General features: G+C 42.9%; 1 protein-coding gene across 2 annotated transcripts; it reads right to left on the bottom strand.

Moving 5' to 3' along the window:
- Positions 1–8,516: 8,516 nt before the first annotated feature.
- Positions 8,517–22,313, bottom strand: LOC147897854 (kinesin-like protein KIN-14Q). 2 transcript variants are annotated; one of them, XM_087380462.1, is made up of 20 exons: positions 21,108–22,313; positions 20,757–20,914; positions 20,474–20,617; positions 19,919–20,315; positions 19,670–19,791; positions 19,466–19,540; positions 19,302–19,370; positions 14,988–15,152; positions 14,763–14,844; positions 14,553–14,648; positions 14,293–14,472; positions 14,036–14,142; positions 13,728–13,906; positions 13,327–13,491; positions 12,971–13,224; positions 12,673–12,836; positions 12,378–12,596; positions 11,526–12,292; positions 11,092–11,270; positions 8,517–8,857 (listed from the first exon to the last, which is right to left on the bottom strand). In XM_087380462.1, exons 1-20 carry the CDS (start codon positions 21,352–21,354, stop codon positions 8,844–8,846), a joined length of 3,783 nt encoding a protein of 1,260 aa, XP_087236588.1. In that variant the 5' UTR covers positions 21,355–22,313; the 3' UTR covers positions 8,517–8,843. The 2 variants fall into 2 exon arrangements, with proteins under 2 accessions (XP_087236588.1, XP_087236587.1); XM_087380461.1 differs by lacking the exon at positions 8,517–8,857 and adding an exon at positions 10,552–10,877.
- Between the last annotated feature and the right edge of the window lie 541 nt (positions 22,314–22,854).

Below are 22,854 nucleotides of genomic sequence, written 5' to 3'. Positions count from 1 at the left end.
GAAAGGTCCTCAAGGACATTTCTCAAAAGAAGGATGCCAGACCGCACACATTCCCGTGTTTTGTGGACGGGTGGAAGAAAATCCAAATGAGTATCTTGTGGCCTTCAAGAGCCGTTGTGTTTCTCTCAACTTTCTTACTGAAGACAGATGGCTGTTGGTTCTTCCCACATTTCTAGAGGGTTTGGCTCAAGTGTGGTATGAGAAGCAGGCTAAAGATGTTCACCAAAGCTGGTCAAGGTTGACACCAGCGATGATTGAGTATTTTGACAAAGAAGAGGAGCCGGAGAATGTGTACCTGCAGGTGGCAAACTTGAAGCAGTCAGAAGGTGAGATGGTGTATCGATATGTGGATCGAGCGGCCGTACTCCTAGATTATTTAATTGCCACACATGAAGACAATTCCGGATTTTGAGCTGGAATGACTCAGCATGTGCTGGGCTACCTTGTAGCAGGAGCAAGTGACGAATTTTGCCTCAAGCTTAAATGGGAGAATCCAGAAACTATGGTGCTAGTACATGAGATTGCTCAAAAGTTTGATAAAGTTCAGTCTGACCCCGCTTCAAAGAAGATGATTGTCCCTCCGCAACCCCCTCAATTCCTGCAACAACAACCTGGGGGGTCTAACTTAGGGGCATACCCTCACCCCTCATCAGGGATGTATCCACCGCCTCCACCTCAAATGTATGGTCCTCCCTTAGATTCTTACCCTCAACAAGGTGTATATTCTCACACTCTGCCTCAAAGATTTCCCCAGCCTCACCCACGAGCCCCCCTCCTTTCTACTCCCTCAGCCCCTCCAGCTAAAGAGGCCCCCCCTGCAATAGAACCTGGAGTCAATGACCTAGCCAAGGCCCTGAATGATCTTCAGCTAGAGATGGTGGGTATCAGAAATCAAGCCAACAGCCCTCCAAGAGACCCGTGCTAATGCTGTATGTTACGAGTGCCACCAGAACGGTCATTATTGCACGGAATGCCCAAATATTCCAAGGATGAATCTTCTAAGTGAATCAGGTATTGAGGATTCTGACGTAGAGATCCTTGACCTTGGGAAAAGAAGTTGTACCACCTCGAATCCCTCTCCAAACCGTGGACCGGGCCGCCCCAGGAAGAAGGTGTCCTTCTCAGAGCCCTCAGATGCTGAGATGGCAGAGCCATGAATAGAGAAGACTAAAAGATCCCACAGGAGTAAGTGGTCGCCCTCGGATTTTCCCATCGGCTCAGGGCAAGAGGAATATTCGATCGTTCAGGACCTTGCTCATCGGTCTTTGAGCATCACGCTCCCTCAACTAATAGCATTAAGCCCTAAGGTAAGACGTGAGCTACAGCAAGGGCTGTCAACAAGGAGGAACAAGAAAAAGGGAAAGGTAAGAGAGGTATCTTCTATCTAATTGATCGACACCCACATATAGTCGATGTCATCATAGATAATTGTCGTGTCAAAAATGTGTGTGTTGATGGGGGAGCTGCATGTAATATTATGGTGCCCCGAATCATGAAGAAATTGAATTTGAAATGTACAAGGCGTTCCTCCACTCTAATCAAGGTAGCAGATGGTCGACGACTCGCCACCCTAGGAGTCATTGAGGATTTGCCCATCACTGTCAATGGGTTGACCACCACCGTCAATTTCTATGTAGTGGACATTGAAGATACATGCAGGAGTTACCCAGCCATACTCGGGAGAACATGGTTGAGAAAGAGTGATGCAATCAGCTATTGGAAGACAGGACACATGTCTTTTGGTGCTTCTAAGGAGAAGATCCCGATGCAACCCGGTGCCACAGAACTAGAAGAAGAAGAAGAGCAAGATAGTGATACTCTCTCATCCTCGGTGTCTGAATCAATGGAAGAATCAGACGAGGGGGAGGAATTCTCAGAGGAGGAAGTTTACATGATGGGGGTGTCTCCGACCTTGCCACCTACAAAAAAGGTAATAGCTAGTCCTCAATAGCTTGAATCTATGCTTTCGCTAGACCTCACTCCAAGTGAGAAAGACGAGTTCCTAGAAATGTTCAAAGATTTCCCTGACCTCTTTACAACTAGCTACCACTACCTTCGCCATGTGACTGCCATATAGAGTACAAGATAGAGCTGAAGCCTGATGCGAAGCTTGTGGCTTAGAAGTATCGGAGATTAGGGCTGAATCAATGGAAGAATCAAACGAGGGGGAGGAATTCTCAGAGGAGGAAGTTTACATGAAGGGGGTGTCTCCGACCCCGCCACCTACAAAAAAGGTAATAGCTAGTCCTCAACAGCTTGAATCTATGCTTTCCCTAGACCTCACTCCAAGTGAGAAAGACGAGTTCCTAGAAATGTTCAAAGATTTCCCTGACCTCTTTGCAACTAGCTACCACGACCTTCACCATGTGACTGCCATAGAGCACAAGATAGAGCTGAAGCCTGATGTGAAGCCTGTGGCTTAGAAGTATCGGAGATTAGGGCCCCTGCAAACCGATGCTTTGCGCTCAGAGTTACAAAAGCTTGTAGAAGCTGGGTTTATTGTTCCAGTTCACAATACTAAATGGGTTTCACCAGTGGTAGTCACCCCAAAGAAAAACAACAAGTGGCGGTTTGCATCGACTATAAGAAACTCAATGCGGCCACCAAGAGGGATCATCATCCTCTTCCCTTTTAAGATCTCATTCTTGAGAAGGTAAGTGGTCATGAGATGATACTTTCTGTGATGGTTACTCTGGGTTTTATCAAATCGAAATTGCCGAAGAAGATGTGCTTAAAACCACATTTGCCACACCCTGGGGGACATTTGCATTCAAAGTAATGCCATTTGGCCTCACCAATGCCCCTGTTACCTTTCAAAGATTTATGCAGATGGTGTTTCTCCTTATTTGGGGGATTTCTTGGAGGTTTTTTTAGATGATTTTTGTAGATTCTCATCACGTAAGGAGCACATCATGAAGGTTAGGTTGGCCTTCCAAAGGGTCAATGAGGCGAATGGCAGTCTCAACCCTAAGAAATGCACCATTGGAGCCACTCAAAGGAGGTTACTGGGACATATTGTCTCATGTGAGGGCGTAAAGCCTGACCCCAAGAAGGTAGAAGCCATCCTCAAGCTCTCCCCGCCAACAACCAAACATTAGGTATGCTCATTTGTCAATCTAGTAGGATACTATCGCCGCTTCATTGATCAATATGCTACTTTGACACGACCCATGATTATGCTATTAAAAGATGGGGTTGATTTCTCTTGGGATGAGGATTGTGATCATGGGTTTGCATAAATCAAGAATGCTCTGGCTTCAGAACCCATTCTACGCAATCCAGATTGGTCAAAGACTTTCTATATCAATCTTCGGTTTAGTGAGCATATTCTGGCAGGTATTCTTCTCCAGCAAGGGGAGGATCGGTTCATGTATCCCATTTGATTTGCTTCTCGACAATTGCTCGACATTGAGCGATGCTATTCAGAGGCTGACAAGCATGCCTTGTCTTTGGTGTTCTGCATTGAGAAATTTAAGCATTATGTGGCTGGAAAGTCCTTCATTATACTCACTAGCACTGGTCTTGCAAAGCAGGTTCTTCAATCACCAAATCCCATGGGCCGGTTGGACAAATGGTTGGCAATTCTACAAGAATATGATTTTTCTTTCAAAATTGTAAAAGGGGGTTGTTCCAACTTAAAGAATGCTTTGATTGATTTAGAGGAGTGCCTCGATGTAACCCTTGTAGCGGCCATAGAAGTTGGGGATCCATGGTACGGAGGTATCTACAGGTTTCTGACTGCTTTCTCCTTTCCTCCTGAAAGTACTAGCTATGAGAGAAAGAAGATCTGCAGAGATAGTAGGTGCTACACCCTCCTTGATGGGGTGTTGTACCGTCAAGGCATGGATGGGGTACTAAGATGGGCCATTGCAGATGAAGTGCCTAAGGTATTGAAGCATTATCATGATGGATTTTGTGGAGGCCACTATGCGAGTGACTATACAGCTAAGAAGATTTTACATGTTCGATACTATTGGCCGACCTTGTTCAAGGATGTCACTTTGTATTGCAAAACCTGTGAACCATGTCAATTATTTGGTAGGAAGAATTTGCATCCTGGGCAACATCACCCAGTGATGTCCACTACACTAGTCAAACACATTGTTAATAATCTTCAAGGTTGCAGGGGAATGAAATTGGCACTATGCATGCACTTCTCCACATGTCGGCTAATCTTACCACCATTTAAGGTAAAGTTGGACTCTGACATGCTGTCCTCCATGACCAATAGGTGTTCTTGCACATCCCTTAGAGTCCATTGCGATGTGACATTCACATTCTTGACATCTCCCTCATCAACATCAATAGACAAACTTACCCCCATATTGTCTTCATCATTAGAGTCTATGGGAAGCCACCGGTCATTTGTTTTCTTCCAACACCTGTACTGAAAAGATAAATACAACATTTGGTGTGACATATGGTATCTAATAACCACATTGTCTTTACATGTGTGATGTTGAAACACATCACCCTTTTGTTCGCTTGGCCTGGTTCCCCACAATTCATCCCAAGTAATTCTTCAAGAACATCTTCATCGACACGCTTGCTCCTCCACATAGTTTTTGTTCTATGCATATGTATATTATGAAACAAAGAAGCAAAAATGTGCAGAGGCATAAACCAAAATAACCTTGCCCATTTGGATCCAAATGTAAATTTCTTGGCCATGCCCACATCCTTTGCAATCTTGTCCTTCTACAATTATAATGTCCTTGAGTCCATAATGTTGCAATCCATGTCTTGAAGTTGTGGTGGTGCAATGGTTTGCAAACGGCCATAGCTTGATGATGTCGTTGGAGTGATGTATGTTGCATTATACCAATACACATTCTTCTTTCGCAAGGATGCCAACTTCTCCCCTGCATGCATTTGCTTACCTAAATCCTCATGAATCCCAGTGAACTTGCATATGAATGACTCAAGTGGTTCCCACTCCTCAAAGTCCGAAGGGAAAACATGTACCATGAATAAGAGCTCTTAGAAACCAAACACAAAATTTCCAAATGGACTCATTACACTTATAGGTGAAAAAGGTACATAGATAGGAAGGCTCACAGTGTGATGGTATCCTAGATCAACAAGCAGGCCAGAGCAATAGGGAGAAGAGAAAGAGGGGGAAGAAGGGAATGCAAGGGAGGGCAGCCTCACATGTCAAAAATGGAGGGAATGGCAAGCTAGATCAGAATAGTGGGGGCAGAGGCTCAAAAAGGAGCGACGGGGGAAGAAAATTTTGCCACAAGGGGCCTACCATGTCATTGAAAGCGGATTTGGGCTCATGTAGGGGAGGTGCACCTAGGAGGAGGGTCGAACATGGGTTAAGGGAGGGGGGGGGGGAATGGTTTGGGTGGTCCCTAGTGTAAGGGAAACAACCAATAGGGGCTCTCTACAGGCCACCCCACCCTCCACCTCAACATACCATTGCCCCACACCTTCCCGCACTCTCATTGGTACACCTCAAATCCCTCTCTAATCCCTTGAAATTAGGAATTTGAGACCCCATTTCTCTGCTAATGACTACTGTGCTTTTGAACTAAGTGGCCATTGCATTGATTATGCTACTATCATAAGCCTGTTTGGCTTCATTTAAATCTTAGGCCCCGTGTGGTGCCCAAAGCTCAAGCTTAGACTATGGTAGCCTTATCTAAGGCTCTCTAAGAGCCTTTTCCACCTTGAGGGACATGTTGATGCTACATGGTGCCTCTCCATATTGCAAAGTGCTTCTCCATGGTGGTAAAGTAGTTTGTCCTAATCCATCATTTGCATAGGTCTTTTAGGAGGCTATCCCATACCTTTCTTTGAGATCCATGTTTCCAGAGCACAAAGGTTCATAGATCTCCAAAGCTCTATAGCATTGCAAAGCTTTATTAGGCTCTTTGAGAACCTAGTAAATGCTTGGAGCCTTCAATAAAACTTGGGGTCGTGTTGCATGCATCTCCAAGTCCTATTGTTACAAGGCTAGCTCCAATAGGAGCCTTTAATGAAGGTCAAAAGTTACATTTACAACGCAAGAAGCCTCAAGTTTCTTCAAAATCTATAACAATTATGAAGAGAATATGTAAGTCCACATCCGAAGTACTTTAATGAGAAACCTTTAAAGGCCATACACATAAAATTGAAGTAAAAGGATTCACAAATTCCTCATGAGCCTCAATGAGCTCTCGCTCTTTTCCTTCAAATATGTGTCTCACTTAGTTTCTCACGAAAACTACTCATCAAAGAAATGACCATAACTCAAGCTATAGAGCTCAAAATGATAAGCTATTTGGACTGTAAGCCAAGTTTAGGACCGTGAAGAACAGATGCAACAGTCCCTTACTACAAGGAGGGATTATGCCCTTACAATAATAAGGTATGTCCTTGTGTTAGAAGTTAGGGAGAGCACACAAGATAGGAGTGCACACCCAGAGGCTAATTATAAACTAACATTGAAATGAATAAAATGGGGCATTTGTGCAAGTGAGTGGATAGGGGCGTTTCACATATACCAATCTAATTTCTTTGGGTCCAAATAGGACTATTGCAGCCCTAAATTAGGCTAGCACCATTCTTCTAGAGTTTCTATAGCATTGTCTTATAGAGCTACATACAAATGCACTACAATATTCATTTCCTGATAAACGAGTCACTCTATGATATTCAACTTCCATACCATCTACGCTCATAAGTATCCCATCCTCTTTTCATCCAATCTTGGGAGAGAGATGTATGATTAATCAACCAGGTTTGATTGCACCATACTTCAACATGAGCCTAGTGAAATGAAAAACCATGATGATAGAAAGGCTCCAAAAAGGACTACAATGAAATGGGAGGGGTAAGAAAAGCAAGTAAGAGAAGACAAGGAGAATCCCATTGTCCTATAAACAAAGAGTTTATGTTTTTTCTAGTGGCTAAGTACCTTCAAAGAGAGAATCACAGAAACTAGCACCTAAGAGATCACTTAAAGCAACATAATGTTTTCTAAGGATGTCATTGATGATGGTGTTATGTGAGTAGTTCGCATTACTTTTTTCCTTTGTTCACATAAATATGGGTTCATGTGGAAAGAGTGCATTTATGATAGTTTATCTATGGGATGGAGGAAAACATCCATATTTCTCTAGTGTGCTTCATGAGAACATGAATGAGATCATGAGCTAGTCAGTTATGCAAAGAACTAATTCCATGACATGGACTTTGAGGAGATGCTTGGGAAGGCACAGAGGAAAAGGTTCTAGTGGGCTTTGTGAGAACTTAAATGAGATTATTGAACTAATCAGTCATTCAAAGAACTAATTTCATGATGTGGACTTTAAGGAGATGCATTGGGTTATATTCTCAATTACATCTTGGAAAGTACCTTATTATTTCACACATGGTTTTATACATTGTCAAATATTTTAGATTACAAGTTCAAAGTTTCAAAAAGCAAGTTTTAAATGTTGCAAAAAAAATCAAGTTTGTCATCTAGGCTAACTGCCACACATGTTATCAAAAGGAAGGCTATATGATAGAGTAAATTTTTATTTGGAATTATGCTTTATTCCAAGTCTTAGCTTTAATTATGTTTTGATTAATGTGAGAACTTGATTACTGAACTAAACAATCATTCAAAAAGCAAGTTTTTAATGTTGCAAAAAATCAAGTTTGTCATCTAGGCTCCCACTCATGATATCAAAAGGAAGGCTATATGATAGAGTAAATTTTTATTTGGAAATATTCTTTGTTCCACGTCTTAGCTCTAATTCTGTTTTGATTATTATGAACCTCTATTTCATTACCAAAGCTTTGCTACATCTTTGCTAGAGGGTTTTTTAGCTAGATCCACTTGGCCCTCACAACATCCTTAAGCGTTTTCATCCGTAAGTGAAACACACTTCTTTCCTCCTACTCTTATTGGTTTATATGTAGGTCTACCAAATGAGTAAGGCTCTTCACCCAAAAATATAGGCCTACCTTCATTGAGGCCTACCTTCATTGAGATCTACCGTGAGTAGAAAATGAATAAAAGAAACTCTTCAACCTTCTCATCTATTAACTTTAAAGACCTCTACAAGCTCCACGAAAAAGACAAAGAATGCTCACAAAATCGTAAGGTATTGTCAAAGATGTATTGACGCTCATTACTTCTCTTAGAGAGGTCATGAACATTGGCACTTAGTACTTGGGGAGGTCAAGGATATCACAATGTAAATGCAATTGTAAGATCCAACTCTACATTTCTATGCTTATTTAAAAGGAAAGTAAAAGAAAGCTTTTTGCTTTAATGTGATAAAGATGGGAGGGCTTAAAGAGGCTAGCTTACAACATATATAGTTCTTAATTCTACTTAAAATGTGCCACCTATAAGAATAACCAAATAAAACTCCAATCAAGTCATGATTAAGAAATTCATTCATTATTTAAGGACATAATTGAATAAAAGTAAGGCCAACTATTGACGTCAATGTCTTGGAGGAAAATGCTTTTTTACATGTTCCAAAAGTTTTGAGCTTTATTTCATAATAGGGAGGAAAACATCCCATGTGTGCACCACACTACAATTCACAAGTCACTCTATATGCATAACCAGGCTACAACAACATAACAAACCTTTGACACCTCAAAAATACAATATATGTGGCATTTTTTCTTGGCAACAAGACTTTGTAATGCTACACATCTTTTCCAAATTGGCACTAGGCACTTACCATGCTTAGCTTTATAACATGCCAAACGAATAGCTACAAATCATCATCAATATGCATTGTTGTACATCCTATATGGACACGCAAATGTGGCCCTTCACAACAATGGATACTTGATGCATCTTGTTGTCAAGTCTCGATAGCCAATTGTCCATTTGAAAGAAACTCCAAAGATTAAATAATTGTTGCTGCATCAAGAAACATTCAATAACTTAGAACTACCCAATGCAATTGCCACAAAAAACACATTGAAGCAATGTGCTTACATTGCAACATGTAGGCCTACATATTGCAAGTTTGGCACAAAGGCATGATGAAACACACACAAGCCCTACTCACTTCAAGCCAAAGTTTAAATAATTGTCGACATAGAACTACCAAATGCAAGTTTGGCACCAAAACATAATGAAACAATACACAAGCCTTGCTTACTTCCTCTTCATTTCGTAGGGAATTTAAGTTTTTCTAACAGTTACACGTTTTCTCACTTGATAGGGTGTCAACTTTCCTTTCTACACAACTTCCACAAGCTTCTTTTCTAAAACTTGCATCACAAGCCACATAATGAAACAACACACAAGCCTTGCTTACTTTAAGTCTCTTCATTTGGTAGGAAATTTAAGTTTTTCTAACAATTACACGTTTTCTCACTTGATAGGGTGTCAAATTTCCTTTCTACACAACTTCTACAAGCTTCTTTTTTTAAACTTGCATCACAAGCCACATAAAGGACTCCTTAAACCTATGTGAAAAGCATGTTTTGTGTTTCCACCAATCCTTTTGGAAAAGGGCTTGTGAAAAGAAATTGAATAAATAAGGGACTCCATGGACCTAACAAAAAGTGTGTTTGGAGTCTTTTGGCTCAAAGGCCAAGTAAGATCTTGTGAAAAGCAATTGAAGGCATCCTTTACGTGCACATAGTATTCTTGCTCTTACCTTGCAACATTTTCTAAGAGAAACCTATGCACCACGTATTAACTTGCAATATCCCAACTCTTCTACAATGTTAACCTGACTACTACAAACTATAAGCTTTGTCAACATAGGAGGGACTAAGTTGAGTGGAGTTACTTGACAAAACTATAAACATGTTTCTCTACTGAAGATTCGTTTCTAAGGGAAATAAAAACCAAATTGCTAAGAGAAACACAAAGTAAAGCTCGCAAGCTCAATGCAAAGAAGTCTTGAGGGATAGCGGACCAAGAAAAGTAACAAAGAGCTCTAAGGCCCCTTGAAACACTAAAGAATTATTTAAGAACATAGTGACTACATGAGGTAAAATCATGATGCCTAATGCTTTGGCTCTTCCCAACCTAAACATCACACAGCAGCAACAAATAGCTCGAGCTTACCAAAGTTAAGGATACCTTGCGATGAGGAGCAAACCTTGCATATCTGGCTTTGTATAGACGAAAAGAGTATAAATGTGTAAGCATTTTTGAATCCAAGACACAATTCGATCCAACAAAGCTGTGGGTGTACACACGTGCTCCTAGTCTTCAATTCACTCCAAGCATAGATATACAATTAGTCTTCAATTCACTCCGGCGTACATCACTAACCACCTCACATGCTGTCCTGCTTTTGTACGCGTGAAGATGGAGGCTATAGCGATGATAAACGCTGTTAAGGAGACTAGCGTACAATAACAATGGGTGCACTAGAGGAAAATAATTTCTACGAAGTACGTATGTTAGCGCGGTTTCTAAGTTCACCGAGGAAAACTGAGTGAGCCTAACTGACGGAAACGAGGGTGAGCATTGTCCTTTATCGCAATAGATTTGCCATATTTTCTTCGAAAATTTAAGGGGATTAAGTCAGCCACCTGCACACTTTAAAGATTGCTCATTCATGGCCAGCGTAAAGTTGTCCGGTCGTACACTTTAAAACAAGATTGCTAATTCATGGCCAGTCACGAGACTTGCATTATTACTTTCAAGGCCTGCAATTGAAGACCCTGACAATTCAACAATCGGGGGGCTCTGCGAAATGCAGGTCCCAGACATGATGATGGACAATCATGGACAATAAATAAATACATGGATAGCTCTTAATGCCGGGGAAGCGCTCAGAGCACACTTCAAAGCCATTTTTTAGACGATGATCTGGGAAGGGGATTGCAGGAGGGGGTAGCAGCAGGCGGAGCATTTGACTGTCGAGGCAAAGTTGTCTTTGCATAACACTCCACGGAACCTCCTTCAGAAGATACTGGATGTATGAATCCATTAACTAGTAAGTGTTTTTTATTAGTGTTCTGCTGCTCTACTATGTAATTATAAATTTAAGAGATGGGAATAACGCTGCTGCTACGATGTAATTAAACTAAGGGAGGGAAACTTTGTTTCAGAATTCTTGTGTGTACTTTTCATGTGGGCAGTTCCAGCCCAGGTTATGTTTTGCTTCTAGTGAATTTAGAACTTACTTGCAATAAGCTTAGCTTCCAGAGTGGTTTTGCCTCCTGTTCTGTTGGATTCCATTCCGAAGGTGGTTGAGCCGACCAACGAGTATCTCCTAGACCGCGGATGCGCTTGCCCAACTGTTGCACCTGCAGCCTTCCTCTCACTCTTTGCCAGAGGACCCGATTGTGGCTGATTGGATGCTCTGCACAAAACCCAAAAGAGAGACGGAATTTTAGGGAACCAGAAAAACCCACAAACTGAACAAACTGTTGTCAGACTAACAGCATAAGTACACGGAGTGACAATGAAACCAAGAAATTGATCGATAACACCCCACAATCGCAGTCAATAATGCAATGTGACAAAACAGAGAAGCACGGGGGGTCTCTGTAGATGTTAGGGAACATGAAACACATGCAATCACACCAATAGTCTATAGATAAAAAGACCGTCGTACCTCCTGTCAACACTCTGTCGGAGCTTCCCGTTGCTTGAAATCAACATGTCCCCCTTCGTTTGATCGGTAGCTTGAAGACCTGCGTCACTTTCTTTTGGCCACACTTCAGCCTCTGAATAATCACTCGTCTCCTCGTCAAACTCGCCCCTTCTCCCCGTTGAGTCTTCAGTCGAATAATCTTGGCTATCAGCCTCTTTCGAGGACTGGAAGGACCTTTTCAAACGCGAGTCCCTCCTCGACTCGGATCTCGTTTTTCCCTCAGAATACGAAATTTGACTCCCATGGAAGGACAGAGGAGACACTTCGTCCGAAAACTTCGACTCTTTCTTTCTCTCCACATATTTCACGTTCCCATTCTCTGCCGCGTATAGCGATGGGACTGCTTGCCCAACATTGCCTATGCGGTCTCCTCCACCCACCCTTTCCGTTTCGGTGCTCTGAACCGTGAAGCTCCTACCTGGTCGCACTCTCTCATGTGGAGTTCTGAAGACCGATTCTACCTCTTCGAAACTGTCATGCCTAATTTTATTTTTTGAGCCATTGTTACCCCGTGTATTTGTATTAAAAGGAACGTCAGAATTCGACGATCTGCTTTCCGGAGACGCAGCTTGTCGAGACAACTTGCTGGTCCTTCGTTTTACGGATTCCTCATCTTGAGAAACGTTAATTGCTCCATGCCCGCTTGGAGAATGCGTCTGCGATGGGTCTGCGGACCGAACGGGAAGGTATTTTTGGGCTACGTTACCGAGGCTGGGACTCTGACGAACCTGAAGTGAAGCCGAAAACTCAACCTCTGGAAATAGAGCTATAAACGAGCAATGAGTAATGCAATCAAGAGTTGTGCTTTGTTACCTCTGCATTTCGTACTTCTTCTAAAGGCTGCCGCCGGTTGCCTTGCCCATGCATCACATGATTTAGATCGACACTATTCTTTCGAGAATGACTCGGGGATACTCCGGCCTTCATTCTCGGCTTGTCTTGTACGGTTTCAATGCTCTTGTTTCGAGTGTCTTTATGGAAACGTTCCACCTCTCCGTCCTTCTTCGCCAAGGCGTCTTTCAAAAAAGCTATCTGTGTAAAATGCATAGCGTCAGGGCTAATCGATGGGCATAAGACCGAGAAAGCCTAGCGCATTCCAAATCCTTACCTGATCCTTCAGCTCTCGAACTTCCCCACTTTCTTTGTTAGTATGGGCAGCACCAAGCTCCACCAGGGCTACTCTTTCTGCAAACTTCAAGGTGCTAATCGTCTCTCCATAGGACTCTTCATCGGGGCTTATGTGCACAAACATTAGAGTCTTCGCCTGTCCACCTGAAGCAAGCCAGCCAGTATTAAGAGACAAACGGTTTGCTACATCAAGAATCACGAAAGAAATACTTTGGGACTTTCAAGTTTCAAGGCAATCATGATCACTCTGCAATTCCATGAAAACATTAGATCAGTACCTAGTGAGTCTTGCAGTAGCTGTGTCAACTTGCTATTCCTATAAGGAACGTGAGCAGTCTTCTGTGCAAGAGCAGCTATCACATCTCCCAAAGCAGAAAGAGACTTATTGATGTGCTGGGCTTCTTTTAATCTATCTCCTGTAGCTTCGGATTTATCTACCCTCTCACTTCCAGCAAGGTCGACCAAGTGAAGACATCCTCGAAGAATAGCCCCAGATGCTAGATCTGTGCCTTTAACATGCACTGTCAAAACACTGCAACCTTATGCTTCAGTCATATGTTATTATGTCATGCACTGAAGTTCTCGAGTAGAGACAAATGTAAGACGGCAAAAACCATATATGAAAACAAATCACCTGTGAGATCGGCTGCTCCGTTCATTTAGGGCAGTGGAACCCACAGCTCTGTTTTTATGACCCATGGTCATGAGCTGCAAAACGTCTTCGGTAGAATTTACACGCACCATGTTTGCATCAGGAACATTAAGTCCGTTCTGTTGAGAACTGTTACGAATTTCAAGCGTGTACCGTAAGTTAAAGATATCTCCCAGAAAGAGTTTTCACACTAAATGTCCAATCGGTGGTCCAAAAAACTCGTAAGAATTACTTGTGTTTCTCAAACATGACAACAGAGAAGACGGTTTTAACATTATCAGACTCTGCTCCACATCCTAGCCAAGGAAGCACGACTCTTCGTACGATTTACTCTGATCTCATAGTGTAAAGGACACGTTCTGTTTTCCAGCAAAAAAGGATATTTTTTGCTTGAACCGTCTGTACATAGGAGGTCCCGGACTTGCTCGTTATATATCTCAATCATCTGGACTCCAACTTCATAGTTGACTAAATCTTTCCTGTCCTGAGAAATATGAAAGAGATCATGTAAAGCTCGAAAATTCACTCCCCAGTCCTTTGGTGATGGATTGTTAGGTCCAGTCTGCAAAATGTAAACATCCCTAGGTCACACACCAGCAACATCACTACAAAGGTGCAAATGACAGCATCAATAGAAGCTGCAACAATGTCAACAGCTAATTCTGAGAAAGAAAATCAACTTTAAAGTTACCATCGTATAAGTCTTTCCAGAGCCAGTCTGGCCATAAGCAAATATACACACATTGTAGCCATCGAGTACTGATCTTATTAGCGGTTGTGTATCAAGGAATACTTCCTCTGCAAAGAACAACACCAATGACGGTCCACGTCAGGGCTTCCTGCCAATTATAAATTGATTGTTACTGCATAACAGTTCGAACAGTGATAATGTGAATTTGCTGCAATTCATGGAATTCGTGGCATTTCACTATTAACTTTGATACATACCTTGTGCAGCAGCCGGTCCAAAAACTTTGTTGAAGTTGAAAGCCTTGCGTTGATCTTTTCCTTGCTTTGTGGGGTTGACAATCATTATGGATCCTTTCTCCCCTATAAAATCAACCGTACTTTGGATGCCTTTCTGACCAGGTAAAAAGGGTCTCACTCTACAGTACACCCTGATATTTCCTGCAGAACACACAAAAATAGTATGCATAAAATGGCAAATTCGGAATGAATTTACTATTTTCAGTATCAACTTGACAAACCTTTTAAATCTTGCACTTGATTATAGAGTTCCCGATTTTCAGCAGCAACTTTGTGATATTCTGCTGCAGCTTGTGCAAGGCTTTGCAGCTTCACATCTGTCCATGCCGATGATAAAACAAAATTCAGAGGCCAGTGAGAAATATCCTACAGAAAGCCTACATTTTATGTGGTTGGGTATAATCAAAACTTGATATATGCTCAGGGCTTACTAAGGGCTCTCATCTCCTCTTCCCAATCGAGTTGCAGATCCTCAAACTCAAGCCTGGCAGTTTCCAGTAAGGCTTTCAGTTCCTGATTACCAAACCACCATAGGAAATCAGGGTTAGGTAGCACGAGAGGTGGTGTATCTTTCAGAATTGACATAATCCTACAGCCAGATAGCTGCACCTTTCCAGACAGCACAATTAGTCAAAGAGTAATTAAGACAACCCTACCTTGAGCTCCTTTCCTTGTAGCTCCAAACGAAGGGCATGTTGCTGGTCCAAGCCTCTGGCTCGCTCTAGCTCCATTTGCAAAGCGTGTATCTTATCTGGTTGTCCTGCGCTATCTTTCAATCCAGCTGGAAAATCCTCCATGGCCATGGCTTGTCTTCTCTTAATCTTCACACCGGATTTACAAAAAACGTTCTTTAGTTTTTGTAAACTAGTCGTGCAAAGAGATACAAACTGTGCAGCCATGAGAATGAAATTAATCTGACATAATGTATGAGAGTAGTAAGTGGACTCTGACCAACACGATCGTTTTCAAAGAAAAAGGGAAAATTTCGATATGTTTTCAACTCCAGTGGACTAACTGATTAGTATGTCAAGTCAGTTTGCTCTTGCAGAGTTCCTTGGTGAGAATGCACCAAACAAGCAAGAGGCCGCATGCGATCAGTTCATGATACTTGCAGTATGCAAACATTGAAAGACAGTCAATTTTCTTTAGTAATAAACTTGAGCTGCTCAAACAAAACTTGCGACGTCATTTTCGGCCCCTGCACATTAATTGTTTCCCGTAAGTGCTACTCATTTTGAAATGTTGATTACTTTGCAAAGGGAAACAAGTATCACAACAAAAAGCTTGAAAACCATGAATCCATGCTAGACCTTTGTGCTTCGGCTTCTTTAGCTTGGTTGGAAATACTTGGGCACCTCTCAGATATGCATTAGCCACCACCAATATATGTGTGACTCCCTTCTTTCAGCTCAAAGAATTCAATAAAGAACTCCTTGCAAATAAGAAATAACACCACTACCATTCGAACGCACATCCACAATGCAAACTTGTTTTCCCCATCAGTCCAAGACATGCGCTTGTCCAGAACAACAAAGCTAGGATAAGCATCAACACAGAGCACTTCTATACCTATACCTAGATGAATCCAGGAACATTCCCAAACTCATCCTCTAAAAACACAACATAGTGCAGTTTCAATCTCACGATAGTCACTCATAAGATTGAAAACCATAAACTCCATCACGCATAGCAAGGACTAGCTACTATGACATCCCCACTGACATCATCAGCTCCCAACAGTGGGTGTAGACCATAGTATAAAAGTATGCTCTCACACATACAAATCCACACACCCACACATACTTGAGCATCCATTTATACAAAGTCTTTGTACTGAGTTTCTGTCGGCACTCCGGAGGTGAAGGGCAAACTCAGCCATGACGAAGGCTAACACTAAAGGAAAAGGTAGTCCAAATCTCTTCATTCAAGCTACAACTGCTTGTGAAGTCTAAAGGATTTCATTTTAGTCTCTCCCAAACGAGCATCTAAATCTTAATCTAGTTGAAAGGGCAACGCACCATTTAAGATAGAAAGAATTATTGCAATACCAACAAGCCGCAACTTGGACGAAAACTTCACAACATGAAATTTGCACGTCTGCTAATGTAACGGCAGAACAACAAAGCTAGGATAAGCATCAACACAGAGCACTTCTATACCTATACCTAGATGAATCCAGGAACATTCCCAAACTCATCCTCTAAAAACACAACATAGTACAGTGTCAATCTCACGATAGTCACTCATAAGATTGAAAACCATAAACTTCATCACGCATAGCAAGGACTAGCTACTATGACATCCCCACTGACATCATCAACTCCCAACAGTGGGTGTAGACCATAGTATAAAAGTATGCTCTCACACATACAAATCCACACACCCACACATACTTGAGCATCCATTTATACAAAGTCTTTGTACTGAGTTTCTGTCGGCACTCCGGAGGTGAAGGGCAAACTCAGCCATGACGAAGGCTAACACTAAAGGAAAAGGTAGTCCAAATCTCTTCATTCAAGCTACAACTGCTTGTGAAGTCTAAACGATTTCATTTTAGTCTCTCCCAAACGAGCATCTAAATCTTAATCTAGTTGATAGGGCAACGCACCATTTAAGATAGAAAGAATTATTGCAATACCAGCAAGCCGCAACTTGGACGAAAACTTCACAACGTGAAATTTGCACGTCCGCTAATACGGTAGAAGCATATACCTAGATGAATCAAGGAACATTCCCAAACTCATCCTCTAAAAACACAACATAGTGCAGTTTCAATCTCACGATAGTCACTCATAAGATTGAAAGCCATGAACTCCATCACGCATAGCAAAGACTAGCTACTATGACATCCCCACTGATGTCATCAACGCCCAACAGTGGGTGTAGACCATAGTATAAAAGTATGCTCTCAAACATACACATCCACACACCCACACATACTTGAGCATCCATTTATACAAAGTCTTTGTACTGAGTTTCTGTCGGCACTCCGGAGGTGAAGGGCAAACTTAGCCATGACGAAGGCTAGCACTAAAGGAGAAGGCTAATCAAAAGGTAGTCCAAATCTCATCATTCAAGCTACAACTGCTTGTGAAGTCTAAACGATTTCATTTTAGTCTCTCCCAAACAAGCATCTAAATCCAACTCTAGCTGATAGGGCAACGCACCATTTAAGATAGAAAGAATTATCGCAAATACCAGCAGGCCGCAACTTGGACGAAAACTTCACAACGTGAAATTTGCATGTTCGCTAATACGGCAGAAGCATATACCTAGATGAATCCAGAAACATTCCCAAATTCATCCTCAAAAAACACACAACATGGTGCAGTTTCAATCTCACAATAGTCACTCATAAGATTGAAAACCATAAACTCCATCACACATAGCAGAGACTAGCTACTATGACATCCCCACTGACGTCATCAACGCCCAACAGTGGGTGTAGACCATAGTATAAAAGTATGCTCTCACACATACAAATCCACACACCCACATATACTAGAGCATCCATTTATACAAAGTCTTTGTACTGAGTTTCTGTCGGCACTACGGAGGTGAAGGGCAAACTCAGCCATGACGAAGGCTGGCACGAAAGGAGAAGGCTAATCAAAAGGATCAGTGTTATTAACTGACGAAACTTTTCCTCAATGGTGAAACATATCATTGCTTTGAGAACTGAATTTTTTGGTGATTGCCGAGAACCACATTTATCCGTGAGATTGCATTTACTTTTTGTGTCTCATGTTTTGTTTATTCCATGTACTGGTCCAAACAACAATTGTAGGAGAATGACCCTACAGCACCGCCACCAGAACACTTGTCCAGGTCAGGATAAGCAATCATTGCATAGCTCTTGCATTCAAGTATACTCCTTGTGCTGGGCTTATTATTGGCATTGAACACTTTTCAAATTCCATCAGATGATGACCGATCCACAAGCCTCAATAAATTTCCAAGAGTCAGCCACTACAGGCCCTTTACCAGGGATATAACCTTACTGTTTATATTTTGGGACTGTATCTTTTCTGAAGATACTACTCTGTTCACTTCTAATTCTCCTCACCTTCCCTTAAATTTCAAATCACTGCAAGATCCAGTCAGCAATCTCCCAATATAGGAAAGCATCAACATGTGACAGCTTAACCATTCCTTCAACGGGTCCTTTGCCAGTGGATCTAACGCCAATTTCTATCCTGTCTACCTACTGTTCACTTCTAGTCCTCTTCCAACTCCCTTGAATTTCAAATCATCACAAAATCCAGTCGCAATCTTCCAAAATTCAGAGAAAACCTTGGCTACCAGTTGATATGGCCACATTGTAAGTTTGGTAAAGGCCTCAACTTTTATCTTTGAGCTTCCTTGCCAACGTTAGAATGCCTTCGCAAGAGGCACTTGAGGTGTGTTGATTCATTTCTTTGAGTTGACAATGCATTCCCATCTTTATGACAGGAGTTCTCCATTCAAAATGAAGGTAAGACTTCACAGAAGTAAAGATTACTGTTTCTCCCAAGTCTCTGAAAGACTCTCATAGCAGGGGGAGCGAAACAATTCTTGTAGCAGAGGCCTTAACCAGTTAATATGGCCATATTCTTGAGCATTGACGGGTAATTACTAATTTTATCGATAGCAAGTTCAGTAAAGGCCGCAACCTTTATTTTTGAGCTCTTTGGATGTTCCTTGCCGATGTTAGGACATAACTTATTGTCTGAAACTCCTTGAGGTATGTTGATTCATTTGTTTGATGCTCCTTTCCAACGTTAGCAAATATCTGATTGTCTGAAACGTCTTGGCAACAAGCCCTTGAGGTATGTTAATTCATTTGTTTGAGGTTGACAACGCATTCCAAATACTAGCACTTAATCTTAAGAACTTGAACCTAAATTTTTTCCAATGATTGTGAACTCTATCTAGCTCATCGAGCTCATCGTTCAAACTCAAGGTAAGACTTACAGAGGAGCAAAGATTACCTGATCCTCCTGTCGCAAAGTTCTTCTTTCAAACTCTTCCATAACTTTCCTGAGCATGAATTCCACAAGCTGTATTTGTGCATTCAGCAGATGTCAGTATTGAGCCACATGATAATGTCAAATAGGAGCAGGAAAATTTTGGGATGCACAACTGATCAACTAACCATAGGAACTTCTTCAGGTGGCTTGTCATCCAGAACCATCATCACTAACTTTGATAGTGACTCTGAGGGCATGTACTGCACATGATCAAAAAGGCATTTGAATTATTGACTTGCTCAACAGAAATTAACATTCTTCCGCCAACGCAGTATCAAGCCAACTCATATATAATGGTATCAAGTTGATGTCGAAGGAAAGGACCTTACATCAAGTACATTTGTTGCCTCTTGCATTCCGTATAAAGAAACATCCTGGCTATTTCTGGTTTTGGCACGGAAAGCATCCACAAACTTTTGACACACATGCTGCACCCATTCTGCGCTAGAATCTGTTAACAAAATACAAAGATATCTCAACCAAGGAAGCTCTCCAACTTGCAACAGAATTTTGAAAGCATGCATCCAGGCACAACTCCCTCTCCGAAAGAAAAGAAAGCCATTAAATAGATCGTATACCAAGGCTGGACCAAGCATTTTCAGATTCCTCCAGTGGATCACTGAATTGACGTCCCTTTATCCCATTCAAGTGTCCACCCTTCCCTATATGAGCAAAGGGGCCCCCAAAATCCTCGGACAGATTCTTCGGTTCATCAAATTCAGGAACAGCCCAGCGCTTGCGGATCTGACTGTCTGCTTTTGATGTGGAAACGGGGAAAGGCTCCAATGATCTCCCTGATCCTGCGGAAGGACATCCAGGGAGGGGCTTCGACGATGACTTCGGGGCACACGGCGATTTGAAGGGACCTCCGTACTTCCAAAATCCTTGTCCACCCCCCTGCTGCCATTCGTGATATGCCTTGATAGAGAGGATGCAGTCGACCAGTTTGGCTGACCAACCTACTTGCACGCTCCCCTAAATTGCAAAATCAGAGTGGAAGAGTAAGAAAGGAAACGCTCGCCACATTGGCTGAACTAACGCAATGCGCCATGGATTTTCCCTGGAAAAGGAAACGAAAACAAAGCGTTAAATTTTATAGACCGATAAAACGAAATCGGTTTCAAGGATCTTACCTTTTCGAGATCCGAAGCTTCAAATGATGGAAGTTTCATTTCCTCGACTGCTACAAGAAAGTTTCTTACGTTCTCAAAATACTGATACGCAGAGAGCGCCGCTCCTTGGGGAGGAGGACTGGAAGGAGTTGGGTTTTCCACAATCTGTAGATTGTTATAAAACAAATCAAATTGGATGGAAGAACGATTTAAGCAAGAGCCTACTGAGCTCTTGCGACGAACGGGATTGTTTGCCTAGTGATTCAATGATAAGCTGGAGAGTTCAAAGCAGGGCTAAAAGCACCTTCGGCACCGCTCCGGGATGGACTTTGTTGATAAGATTGCACAGAACTAGGCCATTCCTTAAACACAACCGAAGCTCCTCTTCCGAAGCCTGCATCGGAAGGTCTAGCGGACCGACCATTCTCTGTAACCATGACGCTGCTTGATGTCTTCTTCCCACTATAAGCCACAAAGACGAATTACAATACTCGTTACGTAGGATCCCAGCACAACGATTTTTTCCGCTACTAACCAGCTCAGAAATGAGGCGACAGTAGAATACAATCCCAAAAGGCAAAATACTTCAATCAACAGATAGAATCGATCCTGGCTAAGACGACACAGGCTGCGTGTAAATTCATTTGTAACGGACCTGTTTCGTTTGCTTTCCTGGACAGCAAATGTACGTCGCTTAATCTTTCGGATGGCAATTCAAGTCCGTCCTCTGCAGCATCTCTGAATACATCTGTGGTGGTAATTGCAGGGAGGCCGTTGGGTGTTTGATGGTCTAGAGGAGTCCTGTCCCCGAACAGCGGGGACGTGCACTGGAACTTTGAATTTGCTGTTGAGGAGAAGTTGCTGGGATTCTGAGCCATCACTATGCTCTCACGTTGGAACATCGTCCGCCAAAGGACGCTAGCAAAAACCAAGCTCGACTGTAGACGTGGTAGAAGCAAGATAAATATGTATAGAGATGATGCCGATGTACTTCGGAAGAAGATATGACAAACAGAAACACGGTGCAGTGCGGACGGTAAATGCGTCAGAATCAGCTGCCAAGAAGAAATTGTCCGCGTGCTTGCCTTGCTTCCTGCTCACAACAACGGGAGGTTGTTCAATGGATGGTGACTGTCGCAGCGGGCTAGCTGAGGGCGCAGGAGCTGATCAAGCATTTGCGAAGCAAGAAGGCTCATAAAATGCGGCGGAAAGTGCGGAATCGGAAGCAGACATACGGGAAGGCAGAGTGTCGACAGCTCGGGGAGGATGGAGGAGGAAGGGGAAGGGAAAACTGCAAAATCAAGGCAGGAGGGGGGAGGAGAGAGGGAGACAAGGTGCGGAGGGGGACCGGAGGTGGTTGAGGGGTGGAGCAAGAATGGAGTTGTTGTTGGTAGGAAGGAGGGAGGCAAGCAAAGAGGGGAGAGAGCGATATAATGAAGCACCGAATGGGGGAGAGGCGGGAGATGGAGGAAGGAAGGCTATGTGTACACGATTGTTGTGCGAATTACCTGATTCTGTTGAAACACAGAAAGCAGAAAGACAGAGAGCATCTGCTGCTACAGCAAAAGGAAGAAGAAGGAGAAGAAGATGATGATGATGAAGAAGCAGGCGTGGTTGTAGAGCTGTCTTGCCGAGTGTCAGTGTGTAGGTTGTTGAGCTTGCAACCTCTTTGCTTCTTCTCCCCCTCCTCCTCCTCCTCCTCCCTCCCTCTTTCTCTTGTTCTTTGGTTGGTTGTTGCTTTTGTTGAGTTGAGTGACGGACAGACCAAGGAATGCAGCACAGTGAGTGTTTGAAAGAGAGAGTGCTCTAGTGAACTCTCTGCCTCTTTTAAGGAAGTTATAAAATTATATAACAAAACTATCGGTCGTTCCTCCACTGTACACCACTTACTCTTGCTTATGATGATCCTCCCCCGATCGATCTTTTAACTCTCTCTCTCTCTCTCTCTCTCTCTCTCTCTCTCTTCCTCCTGGCCCCACTAACGGTCGCCCTTTTTTGAAATTCGTACTTCCCTTGCCAATTTGCACCCCCCCCTCCTCCCCGCTCCCCTCCCTCCCCTCCCTCCACCTCGCACACGCCCCTGTCCCCGCTCGCTGTTTGCCTTGCTCCAACCACCCCACGCCCGCACACACCCCTGTACTCTCCCCCCTCACGCCTCGCCACTCCGTCACACTCCCCTGTGCACTTCCACGCATTGGCTCCTTAGCCCCCCCCCTCCACGCCTTCACACGCCCCTGTCCCCACCTCCCCCGTCAGCGCCCCCGCCTGCCCACCGCGTTCTTTTTTAAAGTCAGCAGCGCACGTTCCTTGCCCTCGCCATCCACCGCCTGCCAGATTTTCTCTCCAAATTGCCCCTCCCAGCCATCGAAGTTAGCACCTCACCACACTTGGCAGTCAAGCTC

This window comes from Dipteris shenzhenensis, chromosome 10, assembly GCF_047967505.1.
Source record: "Dipteris shenzhenensis isolate YYH24624 ecotype China chromosome 10, Dip_SZ_1.0, whole genome shotgun sequence".
NCBI lineage: Eukaryota > Viridiplantae > Streptophyta > Polypodiopsida > Gleicheniales > Dipteridaceae > Dipteris > Dipteris shenzhenensis.
Note: the sequence above shows the minus strand (reverse complement) of the source record. Positions and strands in the feature narration are given on the sequence as shown.